This window comes from Chrysochloris asiatica, unplaced genomic scaffold (genome assembly GCF_000296735.1).
Source record: "Chrysochloris asiatica unplaced genomic scaffold, ChrAsi1.0 scaffold00141, whole genome shotgun sequence".
NCBI classification, from domain to species: Eukaryota; Metazoa; Chordata; class Mammalia; order Afrosoricida; family Chrysochloridae; genus Chrysochloris; species Chrysochloris asiatica.
Window position 1 is genome coordinate 3,049,793 of NW_006408659.1, and position 24,451 is coordinate 3,074,243.

Consider the following 24,451-nt stretch of genomic DNA (forward strand, 5'->3'; position numbering starts at 1 on the left):
TCACCATTTACCTCTATCCCTTTTAGCCCTTATATACCTCCCTGTGTCTTCGCCTATCTTTACCATTCTACTGCCGCCCTCTTCTTGTATATTGCCATTCCCATCATCCAAGTTAACATGAATCTACCATCTAGCCAGTGGATTATTCTCTTTCTTCTCATTCCTGATAAACATCAAAGAACGTTTCTTTTAGTATGAAACCCTTTTATTGATCTCATACAATATTTGTCCACTTGTGATAGATGAATTTCACTCAGCATAATGTTCTCCAGGTTCATCTATATTATAAGGTGTTTCACAAATTCATTGTTATTCTTCAACATTGCATTGTATTCTAATATGTGTATTTACCAAAGTTTATCTACTCTTCCACTGAAGGGCATTTAGACTTTCTTCATCTTTTTGCTATTATGACTAGCACTGCAGAGAACACTGGTATGCATCTACTTGTGTCCTAGCTCTTATTTATGGTTAGTGGAACCATTTTACGGTCTCACCAGCAATGCAGGAGGGAGCCAGCCTCTCCACACCCTTTCCAAACATTTATTGTTTTCTATTTTTTTAAACTTTGCTATTAATGCTGGAGTGAGATGATAGCTCATTGTTTTTTGGATGCATGTAAAGTTTTGCAGAAGCATTCTTTACCACATTATTTATGCTATATAAAAATTCCAAAACAAATGACTTTTTGTTGAATTATTATCACTTTTTAGCAACATTATTCCTGCATATTATCAGGTCCAGTTATCAGGAGGGACCAGTCCCTGAAGAAAGACATCATGCTTGATAAAGTGGAAGGTCAGCACAAAAGAGCGAAACCTCCAAAGAGATGGATGGGGACAGTAGCACCAGCAATGGGCGCAAGTGTAACCACGATGGTGAGGTTGGCACAGGAAATGGCAGTGTTTTGTTCTGCAGTGCATTAGGTCGCTCTGAGTGGAAACCAACTTGACAGCATCTAACAACAATGCCAACAAATTCCAACAAAAATTAATAATTCTGTATTTTTACTTCTTGAACCACTATATTTCATTAATTAGCACTAGTAAGAATCACAATTGATATCCTTGCAATTTGCTTCATATTTAATATCATTCTCTCTTTTCTTGGCTTATTGCATTTCTATAATATTTCATCAGGCAAATGTACTACAAATGGCCTCATTAAAGTGTTAAAAGCCAAGCTGTCACTTTGAAGACTAAGGTGTTGATTATAAATAACCTAGCCAATTCCATAAAAACACAGAGAAAATCTTTTAATTCCCTTGCTAATTTAATATTATTGGAGTCCTGGTGTGGCGCTGTGGGTTAATGCACTGGACTGCAAAGTTGCTTTGAAACACAAGGTCAGGTAGGCAGTTCAAGCTCATCAGCTGCTCCTTGGTAACCCTATACAGTGTCTCTATGGGGCAGAACCAACTTGAGGGCACTTAACAACAACAAACAACAAGTTTGTATTGGCTAATAAAATTGCTTTAGATTTTTTTAGTACAAGTGGGAATCTTTTTAGTACAACAACCAACACTTCACATGTGCCTGAGTTTGTACCTCCAGTCAAGTAGTATAAGAGTTTGAAAAGATGCACCAACAGGCTACTTGGTTACACACCAACAGCCCTGAGGTTCACCAAAAGTATTAGCTCCTAGCTATGATCTATATACTAAACCAAAAATTTTATATAGTTATTCTCCTTTTATACTGTCATTCCCCTGTTTAAATATTCCTCCTATTGCATCACCTAACTCTGTATCCAAGCATTTGACCCCACTCATAAATGATGTATCATGTACTTTGAAAAATTAATTGAAGCCACTAGAGATACACCTACAATGTCATAATCTAAATATCTATTCAGAGAGTTTAGCGTCACACTTCAGTTTTACAAAGGCTTTCTATCTGTTACATTGTTTCTTCTCATTAAGCTTTGTTCTTGTATAAATATCTTATACCCTAGAGTATAAGGAGCTCTGGTAGCATAGTGGTTACGAGTTGGGCTGCTAACCTCAAGGTCAGCAGTTCAAAACTACCAGCCATTCCATGGGAGAAAGATAAGGCTTTCTGCTCCCATAAAGATTTACAGTCTTGGAAACCCTTTTATAGGGTGGCTATGAGTCGGAATCGACTCCACGGCACACTACCACCACCACCACCACCACCCTAGAGTATAAGATCACTATTCCTGTAAGCAATGGCATGGCAAAAGTGCCAGCAATGGTGCCTGACTATCTATCTAATGACACCCAAGCCTTATCATTAGTCTAATAAAAGTCTATAGTTTTATAAATAACAAGTATAATCTTAATCAAATTCTTGAGGAGGAAACGTTACTCCTTTGTAGGTGATCACACTCAATAAAATAGATCTGATAACCAACTCACTCTAAATATGAGGCTCCTAGCTTACGTAAGGCAAAACCAAAGTCCATATAGACAAAAAGTACTCAAGTATGATTATGAAACTCCCAAAGGGATTCATGATCAAAAAGAGAAAGAAGAGCATTCTCAAAACTAAAGGATCTTGACATGACTAAAACTTCTTGTAAGGTCTAGTCCAAATCCTTTTTTTTCAAGTTTTTATTGTGAATTGAGTGATAGTTTATATGAGGGAACATCAGTTTTACACTCATCTTTTCATTCATTTCATTGCAATGATTACAATCTCCTCTGTGCATCATCATTCAACAGTATTTGCTTCTATTCCCTCATTGTGTATGTGTGTATTGGGAGAGGATGTACACAAAAAACACTCAGGAATATATAATAATTTAAATAACCAAAGGACACATTCTGCAAGCCTGCCTCCTGGCTGCGAACACACAGCCTTTCTCTTCCCATGTGTCTAGAGCTCAGCTGCTCTATTTCTCCATGCCCTCATCTCTGACTCCATCTCTGGTGTCACTGTTTCTCAAATCCTTTTTTGTTCTAAGTAACGAACTCCCTTTAGTATCTTTCATGAGACAGCCTCTGTTACACAGTGCAGTTTGGTACTTCTGTAAAAATATCTGTTGCACTTTTGATCCAGATACAAACAGCTTCTACAGAAAGCAGTGGTTTTGCTCACCTTATTCTGTTTATTTCAAGCTTGTGGTTAGAAATGGCCAATGTTGAAAAGAGACAATTGAGCTTATATAGGTGTGAGGCATGGCGTTAAACATGTGACTTTAGTGACTAAGCTACACTCTGTTGTTGTTGTTAAGTGTTGTTGAAAATCACCTAAACTGCCAAAACCTGAGATCGAGCCAGGGACCTTTTTTTTTTTTTTAAACTCTGTACTTATAAATAACTATATCTTAAAATGGAATTCATAGTCAGGCATGCTTTATCACCTGAAGCCCATACCTTGCAAAGGGGGTCAACTCCTGCAAATTAGCCAAGATCCCACCACCTATACTTTTGTAGACATTAACCCCTTAGTGTGGCACTGCGGGTTAATGCACTGGACTGCAAGATCAGTTTGAAGCAAAAGGTTGGCAGTTCAAGCTCACTAGCTGCCCCTTGGAAACCCTATTCAGGGTCATTATAAGTTGGAACTGACTTGATGGAATTTAACAACAACAACCCCTTAGTTAAGAGGCCATGGTGGCTTACTGGGTTATACACTGGACTACTGACCACGAGCTCAGCTAGTTGAATACACCAGCTACTCTGAAGAAGAAAGAGGAGGCTTTCTGCTTCCATAAATATTTATAGTTTTGGAAACCCTACAAAGGGCCCTTATCAGTGGGAATCAACTTGATGGCAGTGGGTTAGTTGATGGTACCGTTTACTTGCGATTTTTGCCTCAGCAATTGTACAGTTCCTTAAAGAACTCTGTCAAGAACTTCTTGACTCTATGCTTCTCTGTTTTCCACAATGTCTTTTTCCATGAATAAAACTCCTTTTACTTTAAACAGACTTGTATTTCTTTCTCTACAGCAACATGAAGCAGCATTTGGGTCTGCAATGAACGTCCCTCCATCTTGGATCTTCCTTTAAATGTTCTAACTCCTGGGTCAGGGGCGTATGCTCAGCTTTTACCTAGTCATCTAACCACCACCTGACCTTTCTTTGCTGCCTGCTGTAGGCTTCCAGCATCAGACAAAGATACAGGAGACAGTCTGGTCGTGGAGATTGGTTAGCCAACCACCACAATGACATATACCACATTCCTATAAAACACACACACTTGAAACCCTAATGATACAGATGGTAACTAATTCAAATGTTTTAAAAACACTGTGTAAGGACTTTCTATTTCTGGTAATGGCTGGTTAGATTATTTGTACCATTCCTCCACTGAAAACATCTAAAAATGCTGGATTCAATATTAAAACTATCTCCCTACATAAATGAAGAGCCACAAACATGTAAGCAATACTTGGGCCTAAACTGAAGAGAACATTGGCCTTCGACAGCTAACAAGTAGGGAAGCTGCATTAGTCCTGATGGGCTTTTGCCAATCTCAAAATCTGTGTCCTGCCCAAAGTGAGCAATCTAAACCTTCTGTACAATAATCTAAAATATACAGATTCAAGATTTGGAAATGAATCAAATAAAAGTTCTAGAAATAAAAGAAAATGCAAAAGGGTGAAATAAATATAAAAAATTAAAGAGGTAGCAGATTAAACAAAGAACTAGTGAATTTAAAAAAAAAAAAGGGTCAGAAACATATAATTTCCCATAGGAAAATACAGAGAGACAAAAAAGATGAATACTGAAGAGCGGACAGAAGATGAAGTTAGAACATCCCTTTTATTTTATATGCAAATATGAAGTAAAATTAAAAAGGTGACAGAAGTTACCCAGTGTAGTCACGGTAAGTCCACCCACTGATACATTATAGTTAAAATTGCTTTAAATATAAAGGGGAAATTCTAAATACAAACAAAGGGAGAACAATGTAAAAGAAATTCACAGGAACTGCACTAAGAATGATAAACTTTCAACAACAATAAAAGTCAGAGGCTTATAAGCTCATGAGTGACCATCTAAGGTACAACGATTAGTATCTCTTGGTGTGGCGCTATGGGTTAATGTGCTGGATTGCAAAACTGCTCCTTGAAACCCTATACAGGGTTGCTATTGGTCAGAACAGACTTGACTGTACTTAACAACAACAACATATGAGAAACAAAGAAGAGTGTGACAATTGAAGATGCTTAGAATCAAGTAGTCCAGTGGACCAATGGAACATGTGACCATTAGTCACCATTACTCTGAGACCAGAACTAGAAGATGGTGCTCAGCTACCATCGCCCAACTACTCTGAAAGGGACACATTAGAAGGTCCTGGATAGAGTGGGAGAAAATGTGGAACAAAACTCAAAACTATAAAAAAAAGCAAATGACTTACTGGTCAGAAAGACACTGGAGGAACTCGACAATATGCCCCCAACCATCTTTCAGGTCTGGAATGGAAATTACCCTTGTGGCCCGATTTTGAGCTAGGCAGTAGATAGGTAAAAAGGGGGGACAACAAGACTAGTAAGGTATGCTCACCAAGGAGTGGTGAACCATTCAAGATCAAAAGCGCAACATTTGCATTTTTTCAAAAAAGGCAACTCTTTTCACTGAAAAAAGTAAAAAAAAAAAAATTAATTCTTCTACTAAACAAAGAGAGTCATTGCTCAGGGCTTACTTAGTTTCTATTAAGGGAGATGAAAATGTTGAAATGGATAATGTTGATGTTTGCACAACATGATAATGTCACTAAGTATACACATAAAAATGGCTCAAATGGCAAATGTATGTTATGTGTACACAAATACATATGTTGTTGTTAAGTGCCGTTGAGTTGGTTCTGACTCATAGTGATCCTGTATAGGGTTTCTGAAGAGTACCAATGCCTTTCTTATAGCATCACACCAGGACACACTCTCTCTCTATGTATATATATATATGTATAATATGTATGTGTGCATATATTATGTATATATATATATGTATATATATGTATATATATATAATCTGTATTATGTATTCACCACAGTAAATATTTTCAAAAGAAAGGAAGGAAGATTTTACTTCAAACCCCCACAGCTCTTTTTTTACCCCAGAGCCTGGGGAATCAGGACTGAAATATCAACCTCTGTAAGGGTTGTCTCAGAGCTCAGTGGTAGGTCTGACAAGTCTAACTTCACCAAGACAGATGAGTCACTGGTCCTATTACAAAGTAGTCAGAGGGGAAATGAGGAAAATCAGTGTATATTCCTGTGGTGGAGGGAAAAAAAGCTAGAACCAATAGCTACAAGATAAAATGTTCTTTGGTATAAATTAAAATGCCCTAAAGCTTCCTGGAATTTTCTCTTACTGATGAGCTAAATTAAAATAGAAAACCTGTGTTCTAAGAAGCATCAAAGACAAATTAAATGTCAGACAAAGTAAATTACACATTTATCGACTGTTTCATGAGGTTAAGGGAAAGGTTCATTTAAAAGTCCCCCCAAAAGACAATTCTTCTTGAAATGAGATCCAGAAGCTATGAAACGATCAATATACAACGGAATATTCTCAACAGATTCAGGGCAACTCCTGATTAACGATGCTTCAACATGTTTAAATAAATTTCATTGAGGTATTCAGGAAAAACAAAAAAGGGTGCTTTCAAAATGAACCAATTCACAGTTGAATATGTCTACAAAGGGTGAACTCTGGTAGCATAGTGGTTACGAATTGGGCTGTGAACCACAAGGTCAGCAGTTCGAAACTACCAGCTGTTCTGTGGAAGAAAGATGAGGCTTTCTGCTCCCGTAAATATTTACAGCCTCAGAAACCCTGTAGAGGGTTGCTATGGGTTGGAACTGACTCGATGGCACTTAACAACAACAACACAAAAGGTGTGGTTTCACTGCATAGGGAATTGGCTTCTTGGGGTGTTTTTCAACTTTTGTACTCAGAAACCCTTGGCTATTGACTTTGGAAAAGCCAGAAATGGGAATCCCAAGAAAACTAATTGTGTCACTGAATTAAAAAGACTGACCAGGATTTATTACATCCATCTTTAGAACTCCGTAGGTATAATAAGTTTCATAAGAAGATGTCCTTTAAACCCAACTGATAATAACATACTAAGAGAGACAGAACATGTATCACAGAACCAGGGAACAGGCAACCAAATATTTACCTAAGATTTAGAACTCTACTGAAAAGCAGAGTTTGCTGTTGTTTGTAACTTAATAGATTTTAGTGGGACTTATGCATAGTAATGCACACTATGGTTTTACATACAATTGAGGGACAGAATATGTATTAAATTGCCTTTGTTGTGGTTGTTAAGTGCTGTCGAGTGGATTCCGACCCATAGCGACCCTGTACAGGGTTTCCGAGGCTGTAAATCTTTACGGGAGCAGAAAGTCTCATCTTTCTCCCACAGAACAGCTGGTAGTTTCAAACTGCTGACCTTAAGGTTCGCAGCCCAATTCGTAACCACTATACTAGAGGGCCACCTATCTCCTTTTTCCCCAGCTCCTCAGAAATTACATACAAAGTGATAGTCTTATTGACTCTGTTTTAATGGGAAAAACAAACTCTAAACATCAAAAAAAGGCATATATAACCTAGTGAAGAATTCTGAAATAAACCTTAACATTGTGACTGGCCAAATTTTGTCCCCTACCAAATACAGACCAACAAGACTAAAGTTTCTCGTCCATATGTGAAAATTTGAAAAATGAAGTACGTTTTTAACCTGGTTTTGACTGATGGAGTTACTGGGTGGTATAAATGTTTATGAATCCTGATGTGGCACTGTGGATCATGCACTGGACTACAAGGGCGATTTGAATCGCAAGTTCAGCAGTTCAAGCTCACCAACCACTCCTTGGAAACCTTATACAGGGTCACTATGAGTCAGAACTGACGTGACAGCACTTATAATAACAACATGAATGTTTAATTCAATTAGCTGCTAATCAAAGGTTGATGGATTGAATCTATCCAGAGGCACCTGGAAAAGAAGGCCTGGCGTCTACTGAAAAATTCAGTCATTCAAAGTCTTACAGAGCGTAGTTCAACTTTGACACACCGGGACTCAACATGCGTGGTCAAACTGAATCCATGACAAGTGGCATTTGGTTGACTGAGGTAAACTCTCTTGTGGCTGTTTTGTTTCAGGATGGCAAAAAAGTATTGGGAAGTTGCATTGATCTTCCAGATCATTAGTACATAACTAAAAGTCTGGTTAAATCCCACTTTTAATAAATCCTTTTATATGTTGTTGTTGTTGTTAAGTGCCGTCGAGTCGGTTCGGACCCATAGCGACCCTACGTACAACAGAATGAAACACAGCCTGGTCCTGTGCCATCCTCACAATTGTTATTACGTTTGAGCCCACTGCTACTGCCACTGTGTCAATCTAACTCATTGAAGGTCTTCCTCTTTCTCACTGACCTTTCACTTTACCAAGCATGATGTCCTATTCCAGAGATTGGTCTTTCCTGAGAATGTGTGCAAAGTAAGAGACACAAATTCTTTCCACAATCGTTAACAAGGAGCGATCTAGCTGTACTTCTTCCAACACAGATTGCTTGTTCTTCCGGCAGTCTATGGTATATCCAATATTTTTCGTCAACACCCTAATTCAAATGCATAGATTTCTCTCTGGTCTTCCTTATTCATTGTCCGGTTTTCACATACATCCTCCTATATGTATGTTGTGATGGTTAAGTGCCATAGAGTCTGTTCTAACCCATAGGAACCCTGTATAGGGTTTCTGAGGAGCGGATGGTGAGCATGAACCACTGACCTTGAGGTTCAAACTGAATTTGCAGTCCAGTGCATTAACTCACAACACCACACCAGGACTGCAACACTATGTTGTTGTTATTAAGCGCCGTCAAGTCAGTTCTGACTCATAGCAACCCTGTATAGGGTTTCCAAGAAGTGCCTGGTGTGCTTGAACTGCTGACCTTGCCATTCAAATGACCCTGCAGTCCAGCACATTAAGCTGCAGTGCCACACCAGGAATCCATCCTCTTATATGTTGTTGTTCTGTGCCGTCGAGTCGGTTCCGACCCATAGCGACCCTGTACAGGGTTTCCGAGGCTATAAATTTTTACAGGAGCAGAAAGCCTCATCTTTCTCCCAAGGAGCGGCTGGTAGTTTCAAACTGCTGACCTTAAGGTTCGCAGCCCGATTCGTAACCACTACACTAATATAGCTTGCTCTAAATCTAGCTGGAACTCCTCTTTACCATGGAGGAACTGATTGTCCTTCAGAAATTGCCTTTTTAAGTTCTCTTCTGTTATTATTATTTTTTTTTCATATTTGTTAATTTGCTATCATAAAGGTTGGGATGTCATGCAGGTGAGATCATGGTTAACAACAGCTCAGAACAGTAACACAGGGGGTTGTTGTTGTTGTTTAACGTTGTCATGTTGATTCCGACTCATAGAGATCCTGTATAAGGTTTTCAAGGAGTGGCTAGGAGATCTGAACCACCCACCTTCCAGTTCAAACCGACCTTGTGGTCTAGTGTTTATCCCTACAGTGCCATACAAGGACTCCAATACTGGACTGTTTATCTACTGATTCCAAGGAACGTAATGATGGTTTTATGTTCTTGTTGCTTCAGTATCAGAGTAAGAAGCTCTTTTTATATCACTCCCTCCAGTGCTAGTGATATAAAAAAAGCTTCCACCCTGTTAATGAGGCAATAAGAACATTAAACACATCATTACATCCCTTAGAATCAATAGATGAGATCCAGTCAATTTTCCTATTCAGCAATATGCTGAGAAAAACTAAGGAATTTGAATATGATGCCACACATATTTGCCATAAGCAGAAGACTAGCCATAGCTGCTTTCTAGTTAGAAAACTATTCTATTTGTTCACATTTTTTTTTTTTTTTATTTCCCTATGAAAGGCATGTTTGCAAAACACAAACATTTTGAACCCTGGAAAACAACCCTCAATAAATGTGTGAGTTTGACCTGAAACCACCAACTATCTTCAAGGATGACCTTCAAATTCAGATACAAGAAGAAAAACATAAGATCAACCTCATGGATTAAAAGCAAAGAAGAGTCATTGTGGTACCTATTTACAGTTAAAGATGAAAACAGACATACTAAAAATCAAACACTGTTAACCAAAAACTAAGCATGTAAAAACAACAATATTTCACAAGAGGAATTATTATTACCATTTTTACTTAAGAAATGCAAACTGTTCCATGAAATATTAGCTACAAGGAAATTATATTAATTCAGTATATAAAACCATGACAAATTTGAATTCAGATAGCATAGGTTGAAAATGTATGTATCTTAAAATGAAGGGGCTTCAAAATGTTTATGGGAACTGGAATGAAAAGATAATGGGATTTTCCCATGAAATTTCTGAAGCCTCCATATAGTCTGATATATGCATATTCAGATTGGGCCTGGTTCTCAGTAGAGTATCAATAGAATCTGAGTCTTTTGCTTCAAACCACTGAGCATTTTGAAAAGAACACACAATTCTGAATGTTAAACATAGTAATTTCTAAAATAATGTAAACTTTATTATTTCAATTTCCTAACCTGTAATCAACCAGGGAGTCTGGTTAATAGTGTTCAACATATCTTCATATGAGAAACATTAAAATTAGTAGCAGATTTCAAGAATGGCTAATACTTGGATTTTCATTATCGCTTGGAAATCTATTTTGCTAACCCTGAAAACTATAGGAATCAAAAATTTAAAATAAATGTCCAATCACGGTAGAAGATGTGCAATAAATATTAAAGTAAAAGAGCAGAATTAACCAGAAAATACATTTAGAATTAGCTACAAGAAGTCTATGTGAAGTAAATAGCTGGACAGAATATACAGTGAAATAAAATGAACACTTTTGAGCTTTGTGGGCTTAATAAAAGAATTTATGAAATAGCTACTTTTTAGAGTAGATGTTTTAAACCAGATAGAGAGAAAACTGCAAAGCACCTTTTTCTCAAACAGAAAAAAATCTGTGTGACTCAAAATGGATGGAATGTTCTAAAACTGAGATGCTGTTTAACTTGAAAATATTTAATTTATAGATATTCCATTAATTTAAAGTTAGTATTTAGGAAATAACTGATCTGTTACCATGTAATAAGCATAAAATAATGTTAAAGTGGAGTTCCACTTTATATTGGAAAAATATATATATACATATTCTTTTTTATGGTTTATGAGACTCCTTTTTTGTCAAATTCAGGCAGTTTTTTTATGCAGGGCACCCTCTGCTGGACAGACTCTGCCATTACAACCAGTTGATACCTTGAGAAGCCGTTTGGATGGGTCTCATTTCTGCACAACTGGAATCACCTGGGAGAGAGCATTTTGAAAATGCCTATGCCAGAACCCCATACCAGACTAACTGAAGACAAATGTTTGTACTTCAGGACTGTGCATTTGTCATTTTGAAGATCTCACCAGTTGATGATAAATGCATATGAAATATTACAATAAAGATTTTTACTGTCATTGAGAAAGATACAAGAATTTAATACATGAGAAATGCTCTGAGACTATGCAAGGTATTTTGTGAATCAGGTGGATTTTATTATTATTGAATAAAAATAAAACAAAATTACTGCATAGTATTATTCAATTCAGTTTACCTTGGGCTTTTCTTCCAGAATCAGCTGACGTATCTCCTTGTGTTTCTCTACAAGTTTTTCTTGCCGTTTACTTTGTGCCTCTTCTAACTATATTAGAAAAATACATAAATAAAGGGATAAACAATAATCTTCATTTAAACTTTCAAGTTTGGATTTTCAGAAACAAAAAAATTTTTTTGCAACTTTTTCAGATCTATCATATACATTTAATTATTTTAGACCCCGGTCAAGAACTGTCCATACAAGTATAAATCCACTGGCTCTGAGCGGATTGTGACCGTGGTGACACGATGAACCAGAGTAGAACTGCCCACAGGGTTATAAAGGCTGTGATTTTTAATGAGCAGATTGCCGCACCTTTCTCCCAAGGAGCAACGGATGGATTCGAATTGTCAACCTTTGGTGAGCAGCAAAGCACTTAGGCTTTGTGCCACTAGGACTTCTTCCTTATAAGTTGTTGTGTTGTTGTTAAATGTCATTGAGTTGGTTATGACTCATAGTGACCCTGTATAGGGTTTCTGAGGAGCAGCTGGTGGGATTGAACCGCTGACCTTGCAGTAAGCAGACCAGTAGTTATCCAACAGCGCCTCCACAATACTCCAATTCCCACCACTTTGTTTTTGTTGTTAAGTGCAGTCAAGTCAGTGCCTACTCAAAATGACCCTATATAGGGTATTGGAGGAACAACTGGTGGGTTTGAACTACTAACCTTATAGTTTGCAGTTCAGTGCTTATCCTATAATAGTGCCACATCAGGACTCCAGAATGTATATTGTTGTTGTTAAGTGTTATCGAGTCAGTTCCAACTTGTAGCAACCCTGTATAGGTTTCTGAGGAGCAGCTGGTGGGACTGAACTACCAACCTTGCAGTAAGCCGTCCAGTGTTTATTCTACAGCACCATACCAGCAGTGTGAGAGTATTAATAAGTGCTGAAGCTTAGTTATTAGTACATCGTGGGTGGGAGGGTGGTCAATGGAATATAGGACCCTTCCATTTTTGTAAATGTTTGAAATTCGGCATAATGACAAATTAGAAGAAAATTAAAAAGAATTGCCTTTTGAAGTTGACATCTTCTATCACTGATGACAACAGTGGGAAAATACTTCCACTTGGTATCATGCTTCTGTCTTCCTGACTTCAGAAATTAGTCTTAAGTATCGAGTCGGTTCTGACTCATAGAAACCCTGTAGAGGGTTTCTGAGGTGTGGCTGGTGGGTTTGAACCACTGACCTTGCAGCTCAAACTGACCTTATGGTGGAGTACTTATTCTACAGCGCCACACCAAGACTCCTCCTTTTTATATAGTGGTTTATAATTAAAGTAGTAGAGGCATTTATTGGGGTGTGCCTGCACTCTAAGAAGTTCTACCAAGTGCTGAAGACAGATACACAGACAGGCTTGGTAATATCTTCCAGAAGCTCACAATAACCTTCTCAAGCATTCACTCAAAGTCGGCAAAGGAGAGTGATTAACCAACATACTCTCTTGATGTACTGTACCACCTCCTGGATATATGAGCGGATCATCTCTGTCTTCTCCCTAAGAGCAAACAAGGATGAAATTATGAAAGGAACTCATTCCATTCTACAAGCATGGGAAATCCTAGATTTCATATGTATCAACATTCTTATTGCCGTGGCAAGTAAGATATAACCACTAACTCAGCGGCAAGCCCTGTTGCAGGAAGGTTGCCGAAAACTATAGATGGTGTCTGAAGAGAAGACTGCCTTTCCCAAAGGGAACCTCTTTACTCAGTCTTTCATATGAAGCCCAGAATGACCCTCACTCTCATGAAACTGCCTGCCTTTTGTTTCAGTCACTGTGAAAACCCGTACAAGAGTATCTTTTGAAAGTTAATTAGGGAGTTAGAAGGTTTGTGTCTGTTTAGGAATCTGTGACTCTGATACACAGAATAAAAACAGTCTCCAGGTAAAAAGCAGAGAAGGAGGTCTTTCTTGTGACTTACTCTTCCATCTGGCTTTTGTCTTTCGATTTAGCTTCTGTAATCTTCTCTTGTCTCTTTTTATCCATTTTCTTTTTTAATTCCTTCTTTTCTCTAAAGTCAAAAAGGAAGTACAAGATTAAAAAAAAGAGAGATCGAATGGCAATTTGCATTTTATAAGTTTATACCCACAATTCAGATTGTAATGAGAAGGAAGGCTTACTTCTCACAGATTTCCTTGAGCTTCTTTAACTGATTGTTCTGACACTCTTCAGCCACATCTGTCAACTTCTGAATAAGCTGAGGAAAGAAAACGCCAGTTTGCTTTTTACATTATTCCAAACAAAGCACCTCCCCGCTCCCCTCCTAAGAAAAAAAAAAAAAAAAAATCTGTGGTAAGAAAATCTGTGATTGATGGTTACAAATAGCTGAAGTTGCCAGACATCTAAAGTTGCCAATGAGAACATCATTTAAATTCATCACATTATCTAAGCCTACAAGTTTTAATATTAAATTTCTATTATCTCTTTTCAATTACACAGAATTCATTAGATATTAGGCTGGTTCCTGAAGGTTGGCTCAGTGAAAAACCAATTTACAGTGTGAAGTCAGGCTCCAATCTCCGATCTATGATTTATTCAATGTGTAATTTGGGGGCCCAAACCAAGCACACAGACATCAAGCCGATTTTGACTCACAGAGACCCTGACTGTACAGCATTTCTGAGACTTTATGAGAGCAGTTGTGGTTTTGAACTACCAACCTTGCCAAAGACTTACAGTTTCTGAACCTATTATTGTAAAGGAGATTGTCAGGGTTCGTATCTTTTGGAGCAGAGTCTCTGGGTGGGTGGTGGTTATGTACCGTAGAGTCGATTCTGACCCATAGCAATCCTGTGTAGGGTTTCTGAGGCTGCAAATCTTAATGGGAGCAGAAAGCCTCATCTTTCTCCCACAGAATGGCTGGTTGGTAGTTTGAGATTCCACATGAGAGGTTTCCTGTCCTGCTACATCCCCTTGGCCTTACTGTGTGTGCGTGCTCAGGAAGCATACACAACTAGAAAATGAGTATTTGCTCTTTCCCCTTCTTATAAACAGGTCCCCTCTTGCTGCTGCCAGTCCACACACCATTTTCTAAGCTGTTCTACTCAGCCACAAACGAACGTGTACTTACCAAAATCTTGAGCACTATTCTTGAAACGATGAGAGAAAGATGAGGCTTCCTGTTTCTGTGAAGATTTACCTCAGAAACCCTACACAGGGTCACTGTGAGTTGGAACTGACTCAGTGGTGTACCACCACCACCATTCTAGAAACTCTGAGCTGACATCTTGGCTTTCTAGATTGGCTTCCTATTCAAAGTGTGATCTGTGCACCAGCAAGACCAGCATGATTAGAGAACATGTTAGAAATACAAATGCTCAGCGTCCTCCTGAGATTAAGTGAATCAGAATCTATATTTTAACAAGATTCTTAGGAGATTTATGTGCACATTCAGGTCTGAAAAGCACTGACTTGCAGTGAGGAAGTTGGACACAATCAAGAAGAAGCCTGTACATCTTCCCTCTATTCTGCTCCAAACCTTTATCTGTGTGTGTTCTTCTAAATTCTTTTTTCTCACCTCTGAAATTGGGAAATTTTCACCTCTAAATGGCACATCCCCGTTAGATAGTTTTCCTCTGCATAAAAACACATCACTATCTTAATTATGGAGTCCTGGTGTTGCGCTGTGGGTTAATGCACTGGACTGCAAAGTCATTTGAACTGCAACATTGGCAGTTTCAGCTCACCAGCTGCTCTCAGAAACCCTATACAGGGTTGCTATGGGATGGAACTGACTTGAGGGCACTTAACAACAACAGTCTTAATTATCTTCTTTAAAGCACGAATTCTTGTCTCATCTTAGAAGTCCCTAAAATGGAAAAATAATTTCTGCCTACAATGAATGTCACAATGTCCCACCCCCATATTCTTCAATCCCACCATCTCACCCTGCTCCAGCCACTGATATTTACCTGATTTTGATTTTAGGTTATAAAAACCTTTTTGTTACTAAAATTATTGATATTTCTCAGGACTTAATGTTTATTGTCCAGAGATTCCTAAATTTTCTTGGTATATGGAATCTTTAGGGTCTCAGTAGTTTTAGCATGACAAAAAGAACTACTTAATAGTCCCATTAAGTGCCGCTGAGTTAGTGAGGACTCACAGTGCCGCTGAGTTAGTGAGGACTCACAGTGACTCTTTGTACAACAGAACGCACCATCCTCACAAATGCTGCTACACTTGAGCGAGTTGTTGCTGTCACTGTGCCAATTATGCTCATTGTGGGGTTGTCTCCCTTTTTGTACGCTGATCCTCCAGTTTACTAAGCATGATGTCCTTCTCCAGGGACAGGCCCCTTCTGATAATATGTCCAAAGTATGGCAGAAAAAGTCTGGCCACGTTGGCTCCTAAGGAGCATTCTGGTTGTATTTCTTTCAACACATTTATTCTTTCTTCCAGCAGTCAATGGTACCTTTAATATTCTTCTCCAACACACACATAACTCAATGCATCAGTTCTTCTATGGTCTTCCTTATTCATTGTCCAACTTTCACACACAAACAAAGCTACTGAAAATACCATTTGGTCAGGTGCACCTTAGTCCTCAAACTGATATCTTTGCTCTTGTACACTTTAAAAAAGCCTTGTGCAGCAGATTTGCCTAATGTCGTAAGTCATTTGATTTCTTTACTGCTGCTTCCACGAGTGTGGACAGTGGATCCAAGCACAATGAAGTCTTTGACAACTGCAATCTCTTCTCCACTTATGTTATTTTATGTTATTTAATGGTATAGTTGTGAGAATTTTTGTTTTCTTTTCACTGAGATACAACCCATACTGAAGACTGTGCTCTTTGATCTTCATCAGTAAGTATTTTAAGTCCTCTTCACTTTCAGCAAGCAAGAGTGGATCATGTGCCTATCACAGGTTGTTAATGAGTCTTCCTCCAATCCTGATACCACGTTTTTCTTCATATAATCCAGCTTCTTGGATTATTTTCTCAGTATGATGAAAGAAGACAACGCTGCCTTATACCTTCCCGGATTTTAAACTGTTCAGTATCCCCTTGTTGTAAGTATTTGTTAAATACTTATAGCTAAACAACACTAGTAGTTCATAGACTGTCTAATGAATGTCACTCTGTTTCCCTCAAAAAATGTAGAATATCCCACAATGCCCCTTTGAATTTAATGGTTTGTCCTATGGAGTCCTGGTGTGGTGTAGTAGGGTAAGCATTGGTCAGCAGTTCAAACTCTATACAGGGTTGCTATGAGTTAGTACTTAACAACAACAATGGTGCCAGGACACACAGTTTAGGAATCACAGCTTTATCCTCTTGGTAGAGTGTTGGTTTTCTATCCACACTCAGCACCAAACTTTTCTTCCTTAATTTACAGTGTCTCCAGCAAGTACCACCTTAACTAATTTTCTGACCCTTTTAGTGACTTCAATTCATTTAAAAATCTTCAATATTGTATGCTAATCAACTCTAGTTGGGGATGAGTCTAGTAAGACTTTACCCAAGTTTTCTCTGATGTCTCACTGGAGAAAGAAATAAAACTCAAAGTGAATAATGCTAAGATACAGAGACAAACAGGAGAAAGAGAGAGGGAGAGGGGATAGGAAGATGGAGATGGAGACATAGACTTAGTAAGTGCCACAGACTGATTTTTTCCCCCTGGAATCCATCCCAATTTCTTCCCTTCCCATGGTTTCGATGGTCAATCCTATCTTAAGTGATATACCCTGTGTGTTTTTCTTGCTTAAGCTAGTTCAAAATTGGTTTCTGTCTCTTACAATAAAGAAAGGTGAATCAATCAATCAATCAATCAATAAAAAGAAAAATTTTCTCTGCTTAACTCAAAAATAAGAGTTTTGGGATAAGGATTTCTACTGCATTAGATATGACAATAGGACAAAGATGAATGATTTGTTTCCACATAATAGTTAAAGTGAACTGACTCCATAGCACTTAACAACAAACAATAGTTCAAGTTCTTCTTAACTTAAAAGTACACTGGTGTGCTGATTATCATACAAGCTCTATTCAAAGTGGGATTCAATCATGTTATTTATTAACCACAAAACTCACTGAAAGCTAGCGTAGAAGATTAGTTTACAATTCTTAAGAAATAAACCAAAAGTATATATTGTAAATTGAACTGCAGTCAACAAAACTTAACTTTTAGTGTGAATTTTCTTCAGGCCCCAAAGAATAGACACATATAAATTATTCTGTTTGTTTACCACTTGTGCCAACTCCTTGAGCTAAATATGTTCCAACCCTTTTGTGGAGTGAAAATTAAAAAAAAAATTGGCAGTATAAGTCCACGTTTGTTCATAATTTCTTCTAAATTTCACTTGGTTCCATTATTTGAGGGTGAGAAAAATGGTTTCTGTGGAAGAGAATTCCTTAAGTCTAACTAAAAAGGAACCAAAACTATGTGGAAGTCTCGTAAGAAACATAATTTTGGAAATTGCAAAAGTCAAGTATAGAATGTTCACATTTTAGGCATAACTCATTTATTTATTATCCCTTTATTAATATATTGAGAATTTACTTTCTCCTTTTTTGCTTGTGAAAGTGTCCACTCTGAGTTTTCACTATAAACTGTTTCTCTCCTACAACGAATTTATATGCTCTTGAACTGAGTAGTGATCTGCAAGCCAAACACATTACTGATAATTTCAAAGCAAGGTAGATATTTACACTAGGGTGAATCCTGGCCATCCATATTGAGAAATATTCATCCATTCATTCAACTAATATGAAAGCCTTCAAAAAGTTCATGGAAAATGGAAACAAAAGATAGTAGAATTTTTCCATGAACTTTTTGAAGCCCCCACATATTTACTACCAGCCGTTCCGCGGGAGAAAGATGAGACTTTCTGCTCCCGTAAAGATTTACAGCCTCGGAAACCTTGTACAGGGTCGCTATGAGTCGGAACCGACTCCACGGCACATAACAACAACATATTTACTGAGCACATATGATGTACTAGAAGTTACTGTTGTTGTTAAGTGTTTTCAAGTCAGTTCCAACCCATAAAGACCCTGTATACGGTTTCCGAGGAGCAGCTGGTGAGTTTGAATTGCCGACCTTGCAGTTCAAATGGCTTTAACGTCTGGCGCATTAACCCACAGGATACTATGCTAGATCCTAAATTGCTAGATCCTACACTGCTAGATACTACGCTGATATTGACTATTCAACTGTGAGCAGACGCAGAGGGTTGATATCTCCCACTGAAAAGAAAGTGGAAAATGTCGGGGCTAAAAGGAAAACCATCTTATTCTCTGAGATATGCTTTCATACTTACGAGATTATTTTTAAACATCTGTATCCAGTTAATAGAATGCATAGCTGCTTACTTGATTCTAGATGCTTAAATTATCCTGCTAACTTTTTCCTCCCTTGTTGGATGTTATGGATTAAATTATGTTTCCCCAAAATACGTGCTTTAGATCCTAACCCTTATACTTGTGGTTATAACCCCATGTGGGGACTTGATGTTGTATTAATGCAGTAGTTCAAGTGTAGGGTGTGTCCTGAGTCAATTTCTTTGGAATTATAATAGGGGCAGACATGCAGCAGTGATGAGGAACCACCAGGTGAAGATCACCAAGTAGCCAGGAAGGAGAAACTGAAGAGGCAAGGCCCTTGCACTAGAGTCGATGGAGAACAAAAAACCTCCTCCAAGAGCCAGCACGCTGATTTTGGGCTTTTAGCTCCTAAATTGTGATAAAATAAATTTGTTACAGTCACTCACTTGTGTCATTTCTGTTATAGCAGTATTAGAAAACTAAAGTACTAGGGGGAAAAAAATAAAAAGAAAGAAAGTGAAAACCTGAGATTCTTAACTAATATAAATAAATTGATACAATTGATACATTTTGAATTTTTAAAATTTTATTTTTAAATTATGCCAAAGTAAAGATCAGTTTATAGGTCTTCTAGAAGAGCTATATAGGTGAATACATGCATACTCTCCTGGATGGTATGACATGGCTGTGTGCCGTGGAGTCGGTGCTGACTCATAGTGACCCTGTACAGGGTTTCCGAGGCTGTAAATCTTTATGGGAGCAGAAAGCCTCATCTTTCTCCCGTGGAACAGCTGGTAGTTTTGATCTGCTGACCTTGCAGTTCGCAGCCCGATTCATAACCGCTACACTACCAGAGGTCCTTATGCCATGCTTGTATGGCATAGCGGGTACTATATTTTTATGCAATAAGCAATTCCTACATTCATTTGCCAACGTAGCCTTCCTCCACGAAGTATTTTCATAAGCCCCACTAATTTTTTTAAAACCTGTGTTGTTGTGGTTAAGTACTGTTGAGTTTGTTCTGACTCATAGTAACCCTGTTTGGGGTTTCCGAGGAGCAGCTGGTGGGTTTGAACAACCAACTTTGGGTCAGAAGTTCAGCATTTATCCTATATCACCAAGTGTGGCTATAAAAAATTAGCATAGTGTTTTTACAGGAAAAAAAAAAAAATCATGGGAGAAGGGTGTGGTTGGCAAACAAACAGAAGGCAAGCATTATTTGCATAAAATCCAATAGTTCTTTATGAGACTCTCAACTGGAAAATGGAGCCCTGCTAGCATAGTGGGTTATGAATTAGTTTGCTAACTACAAGGTCAGCAGTTCAAACCCACCAGCTGCTCCTTGGAAACGCTATACAGGGTTGCTATGGGTTGGAACTGACACAACAGCACGTAACAAGTCCACCTCTGGGTCTTGTTTCCTTATTTGTGTAATTAGTGATTAACTAAACTTGAATGTTCCTTTGATATAATTTGAAATGATAATATTCTATATTTTGGAATTTAATAGAGAATAATAAGTCCTGAAAATAATACAAAGTAGGGGGAATCACGGCTTTGTAAAATACGCAGTAAGGTGTCTTCCTTTTATATCAGTGATTTCCCTTAAAATGGCTCTTAGAATTATGTTAAGAATCTATAAAAGACAAAAGAATGTATTATCCCTTTGTAATGATAAATGCTAATAAGTATATTTGCAAGAGGTGTTGAAAAGCATGTGCAGTCTCACAAAGGATGCAACTACAGATTTCTGGATAAAAGAAAATGAGAAAATATTTGCATAATTTACAACATTTGAGATCCTGATACCTGATTAAACAAAATTAAAACAAAACACAACTAAACCACTAAAACTGCAGGCTCAGGCCTCATGATTCAAACAAGACTGGCTGTTGAAACCCACGAACCACTCCTCAGAAACCCTATACAGGGTCTCTATGAGTCAGAACCAACTCTTATCAACACCTAACAAGTTAATTTAGTGCAAATGAAATAAAGAAATTGAGTCCTGGAGTGGTGCTGTAGGATAATCACAGTACCAAAAGGTCTGTTTGAATTACAAGGTTGGTGGTTCAAACTCACCAGTTACTCCTCGGAAACCCTGTGCAGGGTTGCTATGGGTCGGAACTAACTCAATGGCACTTAACAACAGCAACAATTTAGATGTACTGATCCTGCTCAACATGTAGATTTAAAAATAATTAACAAAGAGGTCTGACTAAAAAGAACATGCTTTGTTCTGTGGTTTATAACTGAACTGGGACAAAATTATCAAGGTTAAATAGATCATGAGCATAATGACTCCAGTTCATTTAGAACTTGTCCCAGCAGAGCTGCCCATTAATAAATTACCACTCTATGTCAGATTTTTTTTTTCCTTATGCATAATATATGTCATTTCAGTGTCCTCACTTACCAATGGAACTCACTAAACCATGTAATTGCAGAGAACACCAACTAAATAATCAGACTGGTGAATTCCATTTTTCCTTCAAGCAGAATCTCTTCTGTTCTTTAAACTTCTTTATGCTCATACAACTCAAAGCTACTCATTGCCTTGCCTTTGGATATGGCTCTGTTTACTGATAGTATTAAAAAATTATTTTCTAAATAGTCACCAATAAGCATAAAAGTATATTCAGATAATACATATTGTACACAGAAAGAAGAAAAAACCCACAAAGAAGTCTTTTTGCTATAAACTGAAAGTTCTGTTACTATTTTTTCTATAATTAATTAAAAAAAAATTGTTGTTGAGAATATACGAATGCAAAACATACAAGAATTGACGTCTCTCCATGTCCCATTCAGTGATGGATTACATTGTTAGAGCACTGAAAACATCCTCACCTCCTTTTGTGAGTGTCCCTCTTCATTAGCATAGTTTCTCTGACTTCTAAGCCTTCTCTGCCTAATTTTTCAAGTTGCTATCAATTCGTTCCCATATTGTTAAGTGCTGTCCAGTTGGTTCCGACCCATAAATACCCTGTAAAGGGTTTCCAAAGAGTAGCTAGTGAGGTTGAACCATCGACCTTGCTGTTCAAACTGACCTTTCAGTCTAACTCATTAACCTGCAGTACAACCCACTCTCATTGTTGTTGTTGTTAAGTGCCATCGAGTCGGTTCCGACCCATAGCGACCCTGTGTAGGGTTTCCGAGGAACAGCTGGTGAGCTTGAACTGCTGACCTTGCAGTTCAAACGGCTTTGCAGTCTGGTGCATTAACCCACAGCACCACACCAGGACTCTGTCCAATCTCATTAGGAGGCCTTTAAAACATAATTATAATCAAAACAAAGGTTTCCAAGGGGATTTTCTGGGCCAGTTAAATTCAAGGCAGAGAGATCAACTTATAAGGCTGTGGTGACTGATTTTTTGGGGATTGCAAAAGAGTAATCTTGATAGATTTTGCAGAGAACACAGGACAATCACAGTGATTTATTAGGAAGAAATTTTAAGAAAATTGAAAACTGCATTGCTGAGAAAAATGACCAGGAATTTTTTTTCCATCTTGATATTGCAGCTGCTCATTCTTCAAGGGTAACAACGCCTTTCTACAAGACTTTCTTATGGGGAAACCATACCCCAGCCACATTGCATCTCTGATCTTGCCACTTCTTTCGGTTCCCAGAACTCAAAGAACATTTCAAAGGAACACATTTTAGTCCATTGAGGGTGCCCAAACTGCAGTTTTGATGTGGTATAAATCGAAGACACATAATTTTGTAGGGAAATTGTTATAGCGATGGTAACACCACCTTCAGAGTTGCATTGGCCTAGACGGGGGATATGTTGAGAAACAATAGCTTCACATTTTGATATTTTTTGTTTTAAAAGGTTTCTTTGATTTTATAAGAATCCTTTTTGAGTTACCGGTGTACCTAATCACACAACTTCTGCCAAGTCAACTTTTTACAGGTGTACAACTTACAGTAATTGGCTTGTTCTTGTTGTTAAGTGCCGTCGAGTAAGTTCCGACCATGTTGTTGTCATTGTTCTTCAGTATCGTCGAGTCGATACTGACCCATAGCGACCTTATGCACAGCAAATGAAACACTGCCCAATCCTGGGCCAACCTCACTACTGTTGCCATGCTTGAGTCCATCGATGCTGCTACTTGGCCAATCCATCTCGTTGGGTGGGCTTCCTCTTTTTCTATGACCCTCCACCTTACCAAACACGATATCCTTCAGTGACTGGTCCCTCCTGACAATATGTCTGAAGTATGAGAGATGAAGTTTGGCCATCCTGGCCTCCAGGGAGCACTCTGGCTGCACTTCTTCCAAAATGGATCTATTGGTTCTTTTGGCAGTCCATGGCACTTTCAGTGTTCTCCTCCAACACCATAACTCAAAAGCCTCAATTCTACGGTCTTCCTTATTCACTGTCCAACTTTTGCATGCATATGAGGTTACTGAAAATGACCCATAATGACCCTGTATAGGGTTTCCGAGGAGCAGCTGGTGAGCTTGAACCACCAACCTTCAAACAACTTTGCATTCTGGTGCATTAACCCACAGTGCCACACCAGGACTCCCAAATTATTATTTTATCTGATAACTGGATCACCATGCACTCTATAATTTGAGGGAAACTAAGTCATTTCACCTCTTTGGGTATCTGTTTCCTCATTGTCAAAACAAGAAGTTTATGCAAGAATGTATCTAAATGCTGCTGCTGTTTTCGTAAGTGCCATCAAGTCTTTCTGACTCGGAGGGACCCTGCAAGTAGAGGGTTTCCAGTGGCTCCTCAGAAAAACAACAGTAAAGAAGGGAGAACAATGACACAGAAGGAAGAATATTCAAGGGTGCTTCCTACATGGGCTGGGGCAGTAATTGGTGCTGATGGAACTCACCAAAAGAAAGCTTATGAGTTCCCTCAGGCTGTAGCAGTATCACAATATCAAAAACTTTAATACATATGCATATTTGAAATCAAGATTCCCTACCCAATTCATGTTTCATATATTTAAAAAAGAATTCAAGAAAGCTTTAATTAAAAATAATGTTTGATGTGCATCATTTCCTTCTTTCCTACAGCTCAGGGAGATGAGGATTATTCCTGTCTTTATCTTGTAGATGAGAAAACTGCAGCTCAGAGTGGTCACACAGCTATCCCATGGGGAGGAAGTGGACTGTAATGAGAACCTTGGACTCTCATTACTTACATCCGATGGGTCATTTCATCCAAAGCTGATCAGTGTTTTGCCAGGACTTTTATATGGAACATGACTTTTAATCTCTTTGGAATTGGTAATGAACTTGGAAGGTCAGGCTGGTACAGAGCTCAGGTAGGATCATTGGTAAGATAGATAGAAGGATGTGTGAGAAGAATACAATCCATTAAGACAGATGTGATGAAAACAGAAACAATGGGATTAAAACACATGGAAGATTTAAAATGTGAGAGAGAGAGAGAGAAGGTGGGAAGAAAATAAAATAAAAATGAAAAGTAAAATAAGGCTGTATAAATAATAAGGAGTATGGTGATTGTGAGGAGAAAATGAGCCAATAGTTTCTTGAAGCCACTAAAAGGAAGGAGAAGAGAGAAGGCCAAATGGTAGGCCACTCACCG

At 38.2% G+C, this 24,451-nt stretch overlaps 1 protein-coding gene across 2 annotated transcripts in view; it reads right to left on the minus strand.

The window, feature by feature from the left end:
- Positions 1-24,451, minus strand: part of LOC102810898 (1-phosphatidylinositol 4,5-bisphosphate phosphodiesterase beta-1-like) — a 1,100,672-nt gene that overhangs the window by 143,053 nt on the left and 933,168 nt on the right. For both annotated transcript variants that reach the window (XM_006870398.1, XM_006870397.1), the window contains exons 28-31: positions 13,732-13,808; positions 13,533-13,622; positions 13,048-13,105; positions 11,566-11,652 (exon numbers count right to left, since the gene is read on the minus strand). In XM_006870398.1, coding sequence (XP_006870460.1) covers positions 11,566-11,652; positions 13,048-13,105; positions 13,533-13,622; positions 13,732-13,808 — 312 coding nt within the window. The remainder of the gene's footprint in view (positions 1-11,565; positions 11,653-13,047; positions 13,106-13,532; positions 13,623-13,731; positions 13,809-24,451) is intronic.